This window comes from Pleurodeles waltl, chromosome 4_2 (genome assembly GCF_031143425.1).
Source record: "Pleurodeles waltl isolate 20211129_DDA chromosome 4_2, aPleWal1.hap1.20221129, whole genome shotgun sequence".
NCBI classification, from domain to species: Eukaryota; Metazoa; Chordata; class Amphibia; order Caudata; family Salamandridae; genus Pleurodeles; species Pleurodeles waltl.
In genome coordinates, this window is record NC_090443.1 from 1,042,373,981 (window position 1) to 1,042,391,435 (window position 17,455).

The 17,455-nt window shown below is 45.2% G+C and overlaps 1 protein-coding gene across 1 annotated transcript in view; it reads right to left on the reverse strand.

Annotated features, from left to right (window-relative positions):
* LOC138293688 (NXPE family member 3-like) overlaps positions 1–17,455 on the reverse strand; it is a 102,842-nt gene that overhangs the window by 51,873 nt on the left and 33,514 nt on the right. Inside the window, exon 2 of the mRNA XM_069232996.1 lies at positions 16,201–16,916. Coding sequence (XP_069089097.1) covers positions 16,201–16,916 — 716 coding nt within the window. The remainder of the gene's footprint in view (positions 1–16,200; positions 16,917–17,455) is intronic.

A 17,455-nucleotide genomic window follows, 5' to 3' on the forward strand; every position in this document is an offset into this window, starting at 1 on the left:
ACATACGGTGCACCATGGCGGTAGATAGAATAACAGCGTCAATATTTTTTATGCTATTGTAGCGCTTTGAAGCACTAGCATCAACTTTTTCATGCTATTGTGGCGCTTTGCTACAATAGTGTCAAAAATGTTGACACTCGTGTAGCAAAATGCAAGGAGGCCCATTGATTTAAATGGGTGTGTCATTTCAACGCCTGCTCTGAGCAGGGCTTAAAAATGACAGAAAAATTGGCGCAGTGAAACCTGTTAAATTTCACGGCACCATTTTTGTGCGCCTCCTAACGCCGGAACGTACCCACTTGCATGCGTTATGCCTGACGCACGCATAATGTGGCGCACAAAGTTACAAAGTGGCGCAATGCATTGCATCACTTTGTAAATATGGCGCGGGGAAATGCCACCTTAACGCCACATTTGCATAAAAAAAATGACACAAATGTGGTGCAAGGTGGCACTAAGGGCTTCTTAAATCTGGCCCTTAATTTGCAGCACAATTCAATTCTAAGGCCCAGATCGCACTGGGCGTCAAGCTGTGAAAATAAGTCAACTCTTAACACCGACTATGAACTGAGTGCCACGTACTGATTGGTTTATTTCAAACCGGATGTTGTTCACTTGCACATAAGTCCTTCACCGCTTGCACTAACCTGAATACCTTTGTTTTTCTGAGTCATCATTTGGCTATTTGAATGCACTCACGCTTGTTCAAGTCTTTAAAATGAGGTGAGCCCGGGTTTGATTAGACACTGTCCCATGGATGACGTGAGATATTTTTGAATTTTGTAAAAGGTGGGCGTGAACCCTGTGCGCAGGTCGATCCCAACACTCTGCAGGGAACTAGCTTTCCCCTACTGCAGTGCAGTTCAGCAGTTTTCTTGCTGTTTCCATATCAAAATGAAAGCGCGGCGAGTGGTCATGTGATGTGGACCATGTTCACTTTGGAACTTAAGAGCCAGGTACATGCATGCTTCTATTTACCTTCTGTCCACTCTCCTTGACAAGAGGAGAATTTGTGCCCTTCAAAGCGGACACAACATTATGAAATTTAAAAGTTGTTGCAAGGAACCAAGCTCTGCAGGTATCCTCGCCCAGAGGGTCAGCGTCAGAAACCTTGTGGTTCGAGTCGGAGGTCTCCAAAGCTTGGGTGGGTGTTGGCTTGGCGTTTGGTGTGCGCTCTCGCACACAAACATTTGTTACCCAGCAACGGCGGCGAATGTCCTGGAGAACGACCGTGGAATTGGTTGCAGTGAGTCAATAGTCAACTTACCTCTCCGTTGCACGCTTTACCCCAGTGCGGCTACCGACGAGGAGTGTCTGCTCTTTTCTAAATGGGTGGCTGAATAGTCACCGTGCTCGGCCCTTGGGAGCCAGGCACGCTCATATCTTTGCCCACTGGGGGGAAGGTTGTGGATGGAATTGCCATTGTGTACTTTTTTGGCACTATCGATGTGCAAAATGCACTTTACAACATCGCACCAAACTACCTCAACTAGCACATGACCTTCTACACCCCCACCAGGCAACTCCGGTCCACCTATCTCTCCGCCATCCCCAGAGTCAGGAAAAGCCCAGCTGGAGGCAGATCCTTCTCCTACCTCGCAGCCCGGACATGGAACACTCTCAGACCCAACCTTCGACAAGCCACATCACTGAAGCAGTTTAGGAAGGATCTCCAGACCTGGTTCTTTGAGTGATCAGCACGCCCACCACAGTGCCTTGAGACCCCATGGGTTATATATGCCGCACTCTACAAGTACTGATTGATTGATTGATTTGAGAATAAGCTTCCCCACACCCTCAAGTTTGCAGGACAGGGTTTTTCTTTGAATAAAACTGAGAATGGGATGAGGGCGGAGTGCAGATGGCCTGCTTGCCCTAAATAGCAATACCTGTTGTGGGGGTTAAGTTCGAAGGAAAACTGCAGCGTGCAAAAGGTACATGGCCAATGTACAGTAAATGCGGGCACCCACAAGGAGATTTGGTGAAGGGCAGAGAACAAAAATCACATCATATGCAGCCGCCAATGTTCGCCAAACATATACTGTGAACTGGAAACCACTGCAAAATATTGCCTAACTGCTTTAAAATTAAATGCGTTAAAAGCCACAGGGCCTGTTCTGGGAGTTAATGTTAAGAATACAGTGCTGAAAGCAGTAATGGGCGGGATGTGACCAGCCAACAAACACAAAATCGCGGGTAGTCTTTGGGAGATTAGGTGAAGAGAGGAGGACAAAAGTAAGATCTCATGCAGCCACCAAACACGCTCGCTCACAAATAGCAAAAACAGGAAGGAGGAGTACTTGCGTGAAACACCACTGATCAGAAAAGCTCTCAAAGAACCACATGAAATAGCATGCTTCAACCAATTGAAACGGAGGAAAAGTAATTGGCAAGCACACAAACAAATGAAAAGTGAGGGTGGGATGTGTAGTAAAGTGCCCCTTTTTTATAAGGTCACCCCCCCTTTTTGTCTGGTAATTGATGCAATTTTGACTGAAAGTGCACTGGGGTGCTATGTTCTCGGTCCCCGGTGCCTTATCTCTTTCCCTAAAACTGCAACTGTTACCCAATCTGCAACTTCTTTGACACCCTTGTTTGTCCCTAGTAAATAGTACGCCTGGTACATAGGTCATGGGTACAAAGGAGGGTCCCCAAGGGCTGCAGGAATGTACTGGGCCACACTCAGGGCCCCCTTACTTAGCACACTCAAACATCCATTGCAGGCTGCATGTCTTGGTGCAGCTAAAACTGAAAACATGACATAGCACACAGCCTGTGTGCCATGTGCCCTAACAATATGCGCAATATATGTAAGTCACCCCTACAGCAGGCCTTACAGCCCTAAGTCAAGGTGCATTATATTACATGTGTGGGCATATCTGCACAAGCAGATATGCCCCTGCTATGGCTTAGTCGGATCGAAGACATAGTGAGTGACCATGGAAACCATTTTAAGTGCATGTGCTGGACACTGGTCAATACAAACTTCTGAGCTACATGATGGCTTCACTGAAAATAGGGATATTTGGTATCAAACTACTCATATTAATAAACCCTCACTGATGTCACTGATGGATTTATTAATACATGCACACACAGAGCATAGTAGATGTCCTCCCTGAAAACCGACCATCTACCTGTGTGCTAGCCGACTAGTTTTACCTAGCCCACCACCAACAGCCAGGTTCCTGACCCCTAAGGGTGAGAGCCTTTGCTCTGGGCAGACAGGAATCAAGCCTGCTCTGGCAGGGGTGCCCCAACAGGAGGACCTGCATTCCACAGCAGGAGGCTTCAAAGAAGCCCGGGGCCCTTAGTATGTATATCTGACTTCCCTCAAAGGAGAGGATCCCAACCCCCCACTGCCCCAGGGCCCATTTGGCACCTTGACAGGTGGCAAAATTAGTAGTCAGAGAGACGGCACACCTTTCAGGTCAGTCCCACCCCTAAGATGAGCTGCCTGATGTGGACACAACTTGTGAAAGTCTGTCATCTTGGTGATGGCAGAACTAGGTTCTCTAGGAAAGGCTTATGCTCTCTTCCTACAGGAAGTGGTCATATAGGGGGGGTAGTGCCCCAAGGGGTAAGTAGCCCATTGTCTACTACCCTACACTCTCCTAAATTCAGTATTTAGGGGAGCCCCTGGCACCAAGATATCAGATTCCTGCTGATCTACAAAGAAGAAAGACACCCAAGAGATGCTAAAGCAAAGACCAAGGAAGAAGAAACTAACTTTGAAGCAGCTTTGCCAGCCTGTATGCTGCTCCCATCGAATTGCGCCAAAGTCGTCTCGTCCTGCAAGCAGTTGTACCTCCCAAAGTCTGGGAGGACTGCCTGGTGTCAATAAAGACCTAGGAACTCTGGCATATCAGTGGAGCTGCTTCCCGGCATCCTGCAGTCACCCCAAGAGATCTGAGAGGACTCCGGACCGCCAAAACCCGACAACTGAAAGCAACACTGCACCCGTGCTGCATAGCCCAAGCTGAAGTGGGCCAACGGTGCCAGCATGGTCCCCTGGCCCTGCAGAGACAAAGCCACCTTGGACTTCCCCACTGTGGACTCACCGACGCCGCCTGCAGCCTCTGCTTGCAGGCCCCCTTGATCATGGGTGCTCCCAGTGACGAAAACCTGACGCTTCAAGACACCTCTGCACCCGTCGCACCTGGCCCGTGGAGAAGAGGACCTAAAGTGTCCCCACGTCCGCGAGCATCATGAGAACTGAGCCAACTTGCTGATTCAGCCTGACAGGCTTCCCAGTCAAACCTGCAGCCTCTTTGTGACCAGACCGATCCCCATAGGTTAACATTGGGCACCAAAGCTGAAAGGCACCTCTGCACCCGGCTGCCCCAGTGCCACCCGATGTGACCTGTTGGTGCTGCCTTGGACCTTGCTCCATGCTTACCTTAAGCCCAGGATATTGGTGCCGTTAGTCGCTGTACTATACCTGTATGCAGTACTTGTTTTTCTTCCATGGGATAACATTGCCGCCTCTGAAAAATGCATTGTGTCAACCTTTGAAATTTGAAAGTATTTCTCTTGCAAAATGTACTTACCTGCTCGTATTGATTCCGGTGCCTAAATATATGTAAAGTTACTTATTATTTTTGTACAATAATTTGATCTGTCCTTCATAAACAAATTATTTTTTGATGACCTACAATTTAAGCCAACTTTTAACGGTCGGGGCGCGGATACAGTGATAGATTACGTATTAATGTCTACCCATTTTGCACATTGTCTTGCCAATTATTTAATCCACGATATTGCAAGTAGTGACCATTTCCCGCAGAGTATACGGATTACATCAACATCCCCTATTCAGTCCCAGAAGAATAATTCTGTTTTGCTTAATGATATTGAATTAGCCTCGAGTAATGGGTATTCAGTGCGAAGGTCTTAAATAGAACCACAGGGCCTTTTGAGGCAGTTAATTAGTGATTGTACGCCAGAATTTGCGGACTGTCTTAGTGATGGCATAGACCCCCAAAAATGTATTTGTGCTTTTTCCTCGATAACTCGAGGTGTGAAAACAGCTCTCATTAAACAAATGGCAAAGTCGGGCAGCGGGAAAAAACAGGCTGGTTTGATTCGGATTGTACTAAAGCACATAAAAGATTGAAGAAGGCTTTAAGTACTCCAACAAGATGCATGACTGCGGTCCGTGCACTCGGCAGGAATACAAGGTGGCAATCAAGAAAAGGAAAGACAGCTTGAAAGAAACAACCTGGGAATCTCTTCATGAAGCCAGTCTTACGAACGACAACATCCTTTTCTGGAAGATAATAAACTCCCCAATGTTACGGGCCAGACAAGAACCCAGAATAGAGATTGCTATAATAGAGGGGAAAGGATTGGTCACTTTTCTGAGATATATGGCCCAGTTCCTGAGACAGATCCATCCGACTTCTTAATCAGTGACCCCACTCAAAAGAACCCACATTCGACCATTTCACCTCCGTTTAGTTTAGAGGAAGTAGTAGTGGCCATCAAGGCAAGTAAAGTTGGCAAAGCTCTGGGCCCTGACGGTGTCCCAGTGGATTTATATAACACCAACATACACCTATGGGGCCCCTTGCTGACCCAGGAATTGAGGGCCTGTGCATTTCAGGACTTATACCATCTTAGAGTCTTTCATTGTCCCTATGTTCAAAAAAGGCGATCGCCTCAATCCAGTATGTTACAGACCAATCACACTTCTTGATACACTAGCTAAAATAGCTGGGAGAATCATTTTAAATAGACTACAAGAATGGGCTGAAACAAACAATATCCTATCTGAATTACAATATGGATATCGCAAAGGGATAGGCTCGGTCGAACAGGGACTGAACTTAAGCATCATAATTGAGAAATACACAAAAAACAGGGAAGGCAATCTGTATCTGGCCTTGATAGACTAATCATTAGCATTTGACTGTGTAGTCCATGACAAATTATGGAAAATCTTAAGCAAGTTAGGGGTCGACAAGACATAAATTCAGTTTATACGGGAATTGTATTCAGGAAGTAGAGTGAGGGTAAGATATGGAGTAGGAGGGGAATGCACTAGAGTCTTCGGTATACATAGAGGAGTACGCCAAGGTTGCGTACTCGCACCCTTTCTATTCTCTATATATATTAACAAGTTGGAAGTAGAACTAATAAGTAAATGTAAAGATCTTCCTCAAATTGGCCATCGCCCGATTCCAGCCTTACTTCACGCAGATGACGCTGTTCTCATGGCCCGCACTCCACTTGCCCTCCAACGACTTTTAACAACTAATGTAACATACATGACAGAACTGGGCCTTAACGTCAACCGCTCCAAAAACTTACATAATGAAATGCTGTAGACAGTCACTTAAGGCTGGAGATATTATCATGCAAGGCGGAAAAATCGATACTACATCAACATTCTCCTATTTGGGAATAATGTTTGACAAAGACAGTTCCTGGGTTTGGAGCATAAAAAACAGCAAACTACAGACTATTAAGACGATTACGGCTCTTAAGAATATTTCCAAGCGGTTATGGACCGTCTCCCCACAGAATATGTTAAAGGTATATAAAGCTAAATGCATCCCGACTGCTACTTATGGGGGGTGTGTGGGGGCATACCAACTGTAATTCGATTCAAACTGTGGAAAGTGATTTTTTGAGATACCTATCAATGGTACCAAAAGGCACTTCAACATATGTCAGCCACACAGAATTAGGGGCCCCTTATTTGGTGGACCTAATAAGAATACAGCCCATTCTGCTATGGCAAAAAAATTGGACCTCAGAACACGCAGGCCTCAATAGGGCAGTTTTACGGGATTGTATGGTCTCGAGATTTTCTTTAAGAGTTGCATGGTTGAGGTACATAAGGAATGTCTTAGAAGAATTGGGACTCAAAGAATACTACGCAAACCCAGAATTATTGGAGACAATAAGTAGAAAAGATCTGAGGTTACTGCCCCTCAAACACCTAGAAGACCTGAGGTGGACTGTAGAGGCGAAAACACAGTGTTATGAGCAACCAACTCACCTTGACTACGGACGGTATGCAGCCCTACTTAATGTGTGTAATGAAACCTAGACACCGCTTCATTCTTACTCGGTTAAGGCTAGATACGTTTCATCGCTTGGTAGCTTTCCCTATCATGAATGACTGGAGTTTAACACCAGGGGCCTGTCCATGTGACTCGGTGTCTACACAAAGTACAATACACTTAGTTTTTTTTTGTAAACTGTATGATAGACAGAGAAAACATTACCTAATTCCTTTGTTAAGATCTTCCCACATACGACAATGTCGTCCCGCGTACCTATACCTTCAGATGCTACCCTCTATTGAGATAAGCTGTATTTTAGCAAACTTCTTAAGCTCTATAAACTCCATGAGAAAGTCTCTGGAAAAGACAGTAACATGAACAATAGTATAGAGTTATTTGAAGGGCACATTTACAAATCAGTAAGCTGTCTAGGGCGCAGAAACGGTGGTAGTATTTTTAAGGTAACATCTTATGCAAAGCATTACTTATTTAACGATGAAGGGGAGTTTATGAAGTATATTTTTTATAACATTCAGACAGAGTGGTATTTTATGGCAGCATATTTTCTTATTTAGAAGATTACTGTACTTTAGGTACCTTTTTCCGTCTGTTTAAAATAATTGTAGTGACTACCCTCCAAAGAAATATATATTTTTTAAAGTCCAGTCCTAATGTGAGATTGTAAAAATCTTCTCTTTATTCTCTTTCTCTTTTCCAATAATATGTACAATCATAACAGCAACAGCCAACGCGTTTCGTCCTCCAACATAGGACTTCTTCAGGGCTAGTCAATCAATTTCAGACTGGTTAGTCATATCTTGTTTCTCTCGGGCCCTTAATCTCTCCAATTTTACATCTTTTGTAATTTCACAAATCGGTGCAGGTGTTTTAACATCTCCCTTTATTCCGTAATAGCACCCGCTTGTGAGTGTGCAGTTTTTTCCGTCTGTATCGGATTTTATCGGTTATTTATTAATCACGGTGCTCAAATTGTATATAACAGATTTTTACTGAGCAAATGAGGATCGATGTAAGATCTTTAATCATGGTTGTGTACAGATAAAATGACAATGTGATGATTTTATATTAATTAACAAATTATTAAGAAATGTGTATATTTCATGCTTTGGGTTTTATGGTCTTTCAAGACTGAATAAAGAGCTTTTGTGTTATTGTATTGTATTATTTTTGTAAATTGGAGTGGATCGCCTTATTGAGTCATGTGTCTCATTTATTGACTCTGTGCCTGTAGTGAATGTCTAGCACAAACACACTACCCCCCGAAAATAGCACCTTGGGATTGCTAGAGCAAGCCCCTTTCCACTAGTAAGGGGACACCTGGACTCTTTGCACGATATACCTCATTTTGGTATACCATATAAAAAGCCAGCTTCCTACAGGATGTAAACCCCTCTGAAGATTTATATTGATTACAATAGATTTCAAAAGCACAGCACCAGCGCTATACCAGTGAAAACAAAAAATGGCCCGTAGGGGTGAGCATGCAGATGAGGGTAGTAAAACATCAATCTGCCCCACTAGGGCAGACAGACCCCACAGGGCAGGAGCATGGTTAGCCGAGGCGCTGGTGGCATTACCTTTGAACGCCAGTGGTAAAAATTAGGGTGCGCAGCCGTGCCAGTCATTGAGGTCATGGTGCCATTGGTCGGTCTACCAGAGCCACTGCATAGAGCACAGGGGTGGGGCCTTAACCTGACACATCCACTCTCATGCACAGCCCCGCCCCTCTTAGCATGGAAAGAGACAGAGGACTACAGATTCTAATTGTCATGGCGGCCACCATTAAAGTCAGGAAGCGCTCGTAGGAATCAGAAGGTTCCTACACCCTGTGTAACAGCAAGCAAAGAGCGCGAGGGAGTTATACCAGCCAACACCCAACGTGGAGGCATACGATTAGCGAGAGACAAAAGAGTGTAGGGAACAGGCAACGTAGTAGTGGCTTTGACAGAGGCAGGGTGGGGATGTCTTTCATACAGAAGTGGTGTCCTGTAGGTTGCAGGGCTACGAGGAGGGTGCCAGGGCCCTAGATCACAGAGAAATAAGTATGACAGTAATAAGGGTTAGGTGGATTTGGGATTCTAAAGGAGGTTGAGGAGAGTGGTATTAATTATAGTTTGGGGCAGGTTTTAGGTGCCACAGCGGTTCAGGCAGAGGACAGCAAATCTTGTGACCCCGGATAAAACAGGCCATGGACGTCTGGTGTGGCTTCACTGCCCCGGTAAGAAGCTAAGGCTTGGTCTTGGGAGGCTGGCTGGACATAACAGTTGGACCTTTGTCGGGCAGAGCATGGTGAGTCTGGGGTGGCCCTCATGCAACAACATGCTTACATGGATGACCAGGATTTTGATGTTGGGGGATGGGGAGTCAGAGATAGGAAGCAGCTCAGTACTAGTGCGGTTGAGGCTGCATTGGATTATGAGGACAAGAATGAGGAGCTGGATGAAGGGAAAATTGTGGCTCAGGATGGGGGAGAACGGTGCAGAGAACAATGATGGGGTGTTGATTTGGGGTCAGGTTGTGGGGAAGGTGGATCTAATATGAGGAGAGTTGGTGTTTTCCAGGGACAGAGGAAACAACCGATGGTGCCCGCAAAAACCATAGGTGGACGGTAAGCTTCAGAGCAGGCCCTGATCCTACGGCCAGGTAAGAAAGGGAATGCAGAGCAGTACGTTGAGTTAGAGTTGGAGGCGAGATGGCAGAAGAGCAGGGTGCTGCACATTTGTGAAAAGGTAAGTATCTGGTGGATCAAAGGATAGGGATGAAGACCCAAAGGAAGCTAAGGTAGGTGCCACAAGTACGCAGAGGAGGAGGAGTAGAGTGATGCCGAGGCTGGTGAGAAGGACCAGTAGTCAGAGAAAGATAAGAAGAGAAATGAGGTAAAATATAAGAAGTTGCCCTTTATGGGCATCACAAATCCGTTGGCAGCACATTTGATGACGGTGACGAAGGAAAGAATTTCGAAAGGGGAGTACATGGAAGTTTCAAAGTTTTGCACAGAGAGGTGAAGGTGAAAGAAGGGTCCAAAGAAGAAGAATATGAGCAGGAGAATTGACCGACGGTGCTGGTAATATTAGAGAACTGGAAGGCTGTGTTTCTTACCTACGTCAGCGTGTATTGTAAAAAATATCAAGAACGCTCTATAGCCCTTTTCAAATCTATGGACATGGTATGCAAAGCACGGACCACAATTGGAGGTTAAGCTTGGGTCCATTATGATGAGGAATTAACTGCTGGGCTTTCAGCAGATGCAGAAGGTAAATGGGAGGAGCTCGATATGCTTTATGGGTGCATCTCATGGCACCAAGCAGGCCAGGCCCCACAGCTTATACAGCCAGTAGTTTGCCTTTGGTATTTCGGCCCTTTCAGAGATGTCCCACCAAAGCAGGTGTGGGTGTCACAAATATGTTATTCCATATGACAGGTGTGCAAGGAGTGTGTTGGAGTTTTAACAGAAAGTACTGTACTAGAGAGTACTGTCACTTACAACACAAATGTTCCAGGTGTAATGGTAGACACCCTCTTACCCATTGTGGGGTGCCGACAGCCTCTTTAGGAATGGGCAGGGAGGTGGCCTGGGGACAGTCCCCTCCCAAAGGGGTGAATGGGGCAAAGCAGGAGGCTCCCTTCTGCAAGGAGGAAGGAGGATACTCAAATTATATCGGAGAGGCTGTGGTTTTCGTTGCAGTACTATGATGATAGAGATGACGCGTAATTGCTCTGGCTGGGCTTCGTATTTGGTTTTAGGCTGAGTTACAGCAGTCCTTAGGAGGCTAGGTGGGCGGAGAACTTGCATTCTGCTAGGACATTGGTCCAACTTGATGAAAGAAGTGAAAGAAAGTCGCTTGGAAGGGCCATTGCAGCACTGGGCTTTGCAGATGTTGATTATCTTCCAGATTGGAGTAGTTCGCTAGAAAGAAAGAGATGAGTAATGGATGATTCATCACCTGTAATTGCCAGACATTAGCTCTGTTAATGCTCGCATCGCACAGAAGCTGACAAAGGTGTCTTACGCTTCTACTGACGTGGCTTTTCACCTGGTGTTTGGGGCAGGAGGAGGTGCTTATATGGCTAAGTCTGATATCAAATCAGCTTTTCAGTTGCTACTAGTATTTCTACCTATCCAATTTCAGGCACAGTTTTTTCTGGATAAGCGCTCCCTCTGGGGTGTTTCATTTCATGTGCTCAGTTTGAAAAAATTAGCTAATTTCTGCAATGGACTTTTGAAAGCTATACTGAGCAAATGACTGTCACTCACTATTTGGGTGATATTCTGTTGGTGGGGGGTCAAAGATTCCAGAGAAAAGTGCTGTGTGATTTTCAGGAGATAATGACAGACATCTGTGTTGCTCTAGCATCAAAGACATGGGGGCTGCAAAAAGTTTTGTCATATTTGGACACTGAGATTGATTCTAAGGTTATGGAGGCCAGGTTGTTGCTACGGCTTTCGGAAAACATGTTGGCAAGGAGGAAGGTCTATGGTAAGGGAGATGCAGTTGGTATTAGGATACTTGAATTTTACCTTCTGGGTTGTATTGGCGGGCGCACATTTTGTAGGTGCTTAGGTTTTCATTGACAGGTTCTCAGTTGCCTCTCCAATGGGGGGGGGTCTAACCCAGGGAGTAAAGGCTGATTTGAGAGTTTGGAAGTTGTTCTGAGACAAGACTATATACTATTGGCTGGCGTTGGGGAAGAGAAACAATGGTCCGTTCAGGTTTTCTCCGACACAGCTGGAGGGTGAGGCTTTGGACTCTATTGGCAAGGAGGTGGTGAGTATAGGAATATCGAGGTGCATGAACATATAGTGGGCACCATAGAACATTTCTGGCGTTTTTCTCACTGGTGGTGGCGGTCGAACCATAGAAAGAGTGGGTCAATTTCGTACTAAGACAGTTGCTTTCAATGTTGACAAAAATGTAGTTGTGGACATTGAGAACAGATAGTCTGCAAGAGATTCTAGGATATTACAACTATTGAGGGTGTTTGTGCCCAGTTGCTTGACTTATAATGTGACCTTCCATGCGAGGTACATCCCAGGAAACATCAATGACATTGCGGATGCTTTGTCTCATTTGCAGAGGAGGAGATTCCATCAGCGCTCACCAGAGGCAGAGAAGGAGAAAACGCCCATGCTGGCCGAGCTATAGGAAGTCGGACATGCAGGTTGATCAATTTGGTTAAAGGGTCCTTGGCATCATCTATGAGATGCAAATAGCAGCAGGCATGGTTGGAGTTCAGGTTTCAGAGGCATATAGGAGAGACGGTAATCAGGAGGTTACTATGGGCAAAGTCAATGATGTTGTGAAATTCATTATGTGCTTGAATGTGAAAGGGCTGTCACCGGTGTCCATTGCTGGTAAACTAGCTGGAGTGGCGTTTTATTGGAAGATGTTCAGAGGCATAGGATTCAAGAAGTTTGGGCTGGAGGCCAGAATGCTTTCAGAAATATGTTCGCCTAGAGTGGATATTGTATTGATCTGTTGTGTAGTTAATGTTTTTCTTGTTCTGTTGGCTTTGTTTTAGGTTGTGTTGCTGGTCCTCAGACAGAATACAGATTGTTTTGGATTTGTGGCCACTACTATATAAAATGGGCAGCTTGGCAGAAGGAACAGCACCGATATGCCAGGCAGCTGGGCCGATGGTCTGATGGTGCAGTTAAAATGGTTTGGAAAGGGCGGCATGCATTGTAAAGTTTTATTGCCCACATTGCAAAAACTTCAAACTGTTGGGTTTGTCCAGATGTTTTGATCCTTAACATAGGTGGGAATGACTTGGTGAAAGTAAAGAGTTTAGGCATACTTAAGAAGATACAGAAGAATCATAAAGAAATCAAGTTATGCTGGTCAGGTACATAATTAATATGGACAGCATTGATGCCCACAAGGAAATGGAGGGGCGGGCACAAACAGAACACCATAGCTAAAGCAAGGAAGAGGTTTAACAGAGAGATGCGTCATTTCTGTAGGGAGGAGCGTGTGGTCAGGATTGTGCGTTGTCGTAGTTTGGACCCTTGCTTTGGGCAAGACTGCTGGTTAAAGGATGACAGTACTTTTGTTTGTAGACGACTGTGCCTATCCTACAACAAATCGCAACTGTTGTCCCAACCTTACCGTCTCACTAGCAGCACCTCACCAGAACCACAATAGTAAAAGGTGATTTGTGGCAGCCTTTACGCATGGACTCGAGAATAAGACATCTCAGGGAGTGTCGTGGTTGAACGGAGATTACCCCTTTCTCACAGATATATCATGTCTCATACAAACACAGGCAATAACAAAGATGCAGTAACGTTTTAATAGTTTTTATTTAACATAACTTCAATTTGAGATAAGTTGTATGGGCTGCAATGATTAAGATAATTAATAATGCAAGAAACAGAATTGTGAAGTCATGATTACAAAGACCCCCACTATCTTGCAATGCATAGAAAAGACTTACGAGATGTAATATTCCCTAATACCCTAATGTGAGAGGCCTAACCTCCTACCTAAAGGAGAGCTGGGTTTGCTAAACCTAATCTGCCAAAGCCGTGTCCATGAGAGGAGCCCCCAACCCTTGTTACCTTGGAATGAGGTCTCTATCTCAGACTCCACAGGGACACGAAGACTGGGTCAGCATCAAGACGACTGCCGCATCGGTATCAGCGATGGTGGCGATGCCCTCTGGTCGGAATCCCTCTGATTATCTGTCTAAAGTGTGATGTTTTGATACAGATCTACAAGGTCCCCTGACATAGGTGTGTTCCCAAACAATAGACAACAGGCATGCTTGGGACGGCAATTAATATAAACAATCCCTCGAAAGTATAGAGAGCGAAAATCCCTAAGTGTGAACACCTACTGTTTGTTTGTCTTTTTCACTTGATCTTGACGCCTTAGCGCGGTGACACTGATAATGTAATCGTAGGTTAAAAGTCACTAGGTGACGGTGGCACGAGTCTGCAAGCCGGAGGCTAAGCCAACTCCTGTTATCCCATTAAAATGAACTAGGATTAACTAAAGCGTGAGGACATCAAGTATTAGATCAAATAGTTCTTCGGGGATGATGGGGGTACATATGACCGAAGCAGCCATGGAGCTGTGTTCACTTCAGCTAAGGGAAGGATTGGATAAGTTTTTGGGTGGACAGTTGTAAGTTTGAGGAAGTGGAAGTAGGTCATAGGTTGGGGCCGCAGGGGGGCAGACAAATTCCTAGATATGATTTTTCTGGTGGCCAGCTGTACACTATAGGTTATGATGAAACAGGGTTGGTTTCTCTGCAGTACAGGCAGATCAGCTCAGTGGGAGACAGATCAGAGAGTTTACAGTCATTTTCAGGTAAGGAGGTAAAACTGTCAGGAAGAGTTGAGAAAGTAAACTAGAAAGATGTCCCTGGAAGGGCAGTTGTGCAAATAGGAGAAAGAATCTTAAGAGACAAAGGGGTGGGGCATTCAGGAATAATATGCATTAGTAAGGTTCTTGAGTTTAGTTTGGATGGCTTTTGACAAATTTATCAATATTTGACGTGCACCCCTCTCTTTAAAGCAGCCTTTTCACACGGTTTCAGTAGCAGTAGTGATTTGGAATGTGCCGTCTCGCCCAATCAACATCATAGACCTTGTCTACCCACTGCCTGTGGTGATACTGCTATCAGCATGTAAGATATTTTGCCTGTCTTCAGAGGATCACTAACTGAGAACCTCTCTTGTTCATTATCAAAAACTGCAGCCTACCACAAGGTGTGGTATAAATAATCTATCTTGTACTAGAGTTTTCTAAGTGCTGGAATTGTGTTTGGGGTCCTATCTCAGCCTAAAAAGCTTCCAGAACTTTATAAATTTGATGTGTTTAATTTTCAATTCCATGCTACACGTAAACCCAAATTATTCGTCTATGTAGTAGCACTGGCTTGAGATTTAATTGTCATATTGAATTTACATGGCAGTTTGCATCCCTGAGGAGGCCACGAAAAACTCAGGGCCTCATTTAGAAGGCCCTAGTGGCACACTGCCACACCGGAGCATCATTTTTGTTTTTACACTCCAGTGGCGCGGTGTGCCAGTCCATCTCTACAAGGCCATGCAAAGCCACCTTGTGTGGCTTTTCATGGTCATGTAAATATGGCCCCCTTTCACGCATAACAAGCGTGAAAGGGGCGTTCCATGGGTGTTGCTGTGGGTGTTCCCACGCAACACCCATGGAATCCAAAGGAACTTGATGCATTCCCTGATTTACAAGTCTGGGAATGCGTCAGATTCCTACACCACCTCAGGGGTGGTGTTAAAGTGGCACACCAGGGAGAAATAACAAATTTTCTCCCCCTTATTTCCATTTGTTATGTGTGCTGCATTCTGCAGCACAGATAGAAAGAGGAAAACGCTATTAATGATTGTTTATGTGCAGGAAGGTGTGTCCCTTCCCGTTCGTAAACGATCAACCGCGCAACGCAGGCACTCTTGCACTACAGTGCAAGGGTGTCTGTGTTGGGGCTAGGCAGCAATTTGTGCGCCAGTGCAGGGGACAAGGACAGGAAAGCGCGGTATCTTCTAGATATGGCACATTCCTTCCCTTTTGTTTTGATGCAGGGTGATGCAGCAAAAAGCCTTGCGGTGCTGCCCTGCATCGAAACGTAGTAAATGAGGCCCTCTACATGTTCCAGGACTCCCTTATACAAATGAAGGGTTGATAAACTGTGGTTGTAGTCTGTCCTCTATTGGACCTATTGGATGAGACTTGAAGAGTTGTGAAAACCTACACAGCATGCAGTTACCTAAACACTTTTGGAGTGGTCTGTTTCATAACTTAATTATGTGCCTCTGAGCAGGCAATTTTTTTAATGTTTTCCTAAACTCAAGGTACTTGTGCATTATTCGTATTCGAACAGCTATGACCTTACTTGTGTCTGAGTACTATACTACGCATGCCTCAATTCAAAGCCTGCCTGAGTAAGCCTTGGCTGCTCGACCAAGTTGTGTCATTCATATCACCCAGTTTTCCTTGCTGTGTGCAGCCGACAAATTCATGAAAATTGTAAGGGCAATTGCTATCTCTTATAAATCCTAAGTGTATTTGTTATGGACACTCAGGGCATGTTATGTTATGTTATGTTATGTCAAGAAGACGCCTGCCAGTTGGTCAACCCAAATAGACTTCCAATACTAGTAGTAAGAGAGTGAATGAAGAAACCATACTTATGAAAGAAGGCATCATCCTGTAGAGTTGTGACGTTTCGGATTCCTCCTGTACTCTGATAAACCAAGGCACTGCATGGAAGCTGTTTTGGCCTCTCACAGACCCACTTCTCTCCAGTCCTGGGGTCCCGGAAGTCACACACAGGCTTGCTCAAGATATCAGTGTTGCACTCAGTGGTCTCCATGGTTCCGTTCTTTTCGAAATGTCCCAGAAAGAAGATTTTATCTGGACGGGAATCCCTTAGTCGCTTGAGGATATGAATGGCCTCGCTGGAGTGTATGAGCCGGATGGATATTTCCACCTTCCCTGGCCACAGAAGCTGGAATGATACGGTATATGTTCCATTCCGGTGGTCTCTCACAGACCCTGTCACCCCCGCCTTCAGCAGAGGAGAATGGAGCTTTGCCTGGAAGAAGTCTCCACCATATGTCTTTGGTTTCCGCTGGTGGTCTCTGGCTGTGACAGACACCTCCAGGGTTTCACCAACAGAATAGCTGGGCTTGCGGTGCAGAATTCGAAAGTCAGAGTTCTGTGGACTGGTGGATGAGCTGAAGGTGAGAGGCTCCAGGGGTTCTGGCCACTCAATGAGTGCCTTAAGTAGCTTATCTTCTTCCGTCTCAGAGGATGGTTGTGAATGCTCGTCTGTGGTGGAAACCAGAGTGTTAGGAATCGAGTTTTGAAAATTATTCAGTGTCCATTGCCAAATGGAGCTCACCTGTGAGGAGACAAAGGGTAGAAATAACTTGATAATCAAACAGAATGGAGTAATTAGTTATTGTATGTTCATTTTATATCAGGACACTTTTTGGAGTGGTTATTGGAGCTTGGCAGTCAACCTGGAAGTTAATGATAGTTCTACATTCTGTTCACACTGGGTGTGTCTGACCTAGGGAAGGATTGGTGACCTGAGCTGTGGATTGTAAAGGAAGCAAGGGTGATGATACCAGTCTCTAGGTGAGCTTCTAAGGGTTCCCCACTCTGACTGCAAGTATTTTAGGGGAGTGTGCTTTCAACGTGCTCAGGATCATTACGGTGAAAGGACTATTGGCGCCCTTTGGTAAAAGAGACGGGCACATTTCTGACAATGAAAATACAACAAAACATCTTTGTAGCAATAAACATTTTAAACCATGCACTATACCCAATCACCCCTGTACTCTGTATACTGAGGAGAGAAAGCTATGTGAGAGCAAGGAAATTGCTACACGCTATCCCTCAGTGACCCAATATCTGCAGTCCTCTACTCAAACCCAA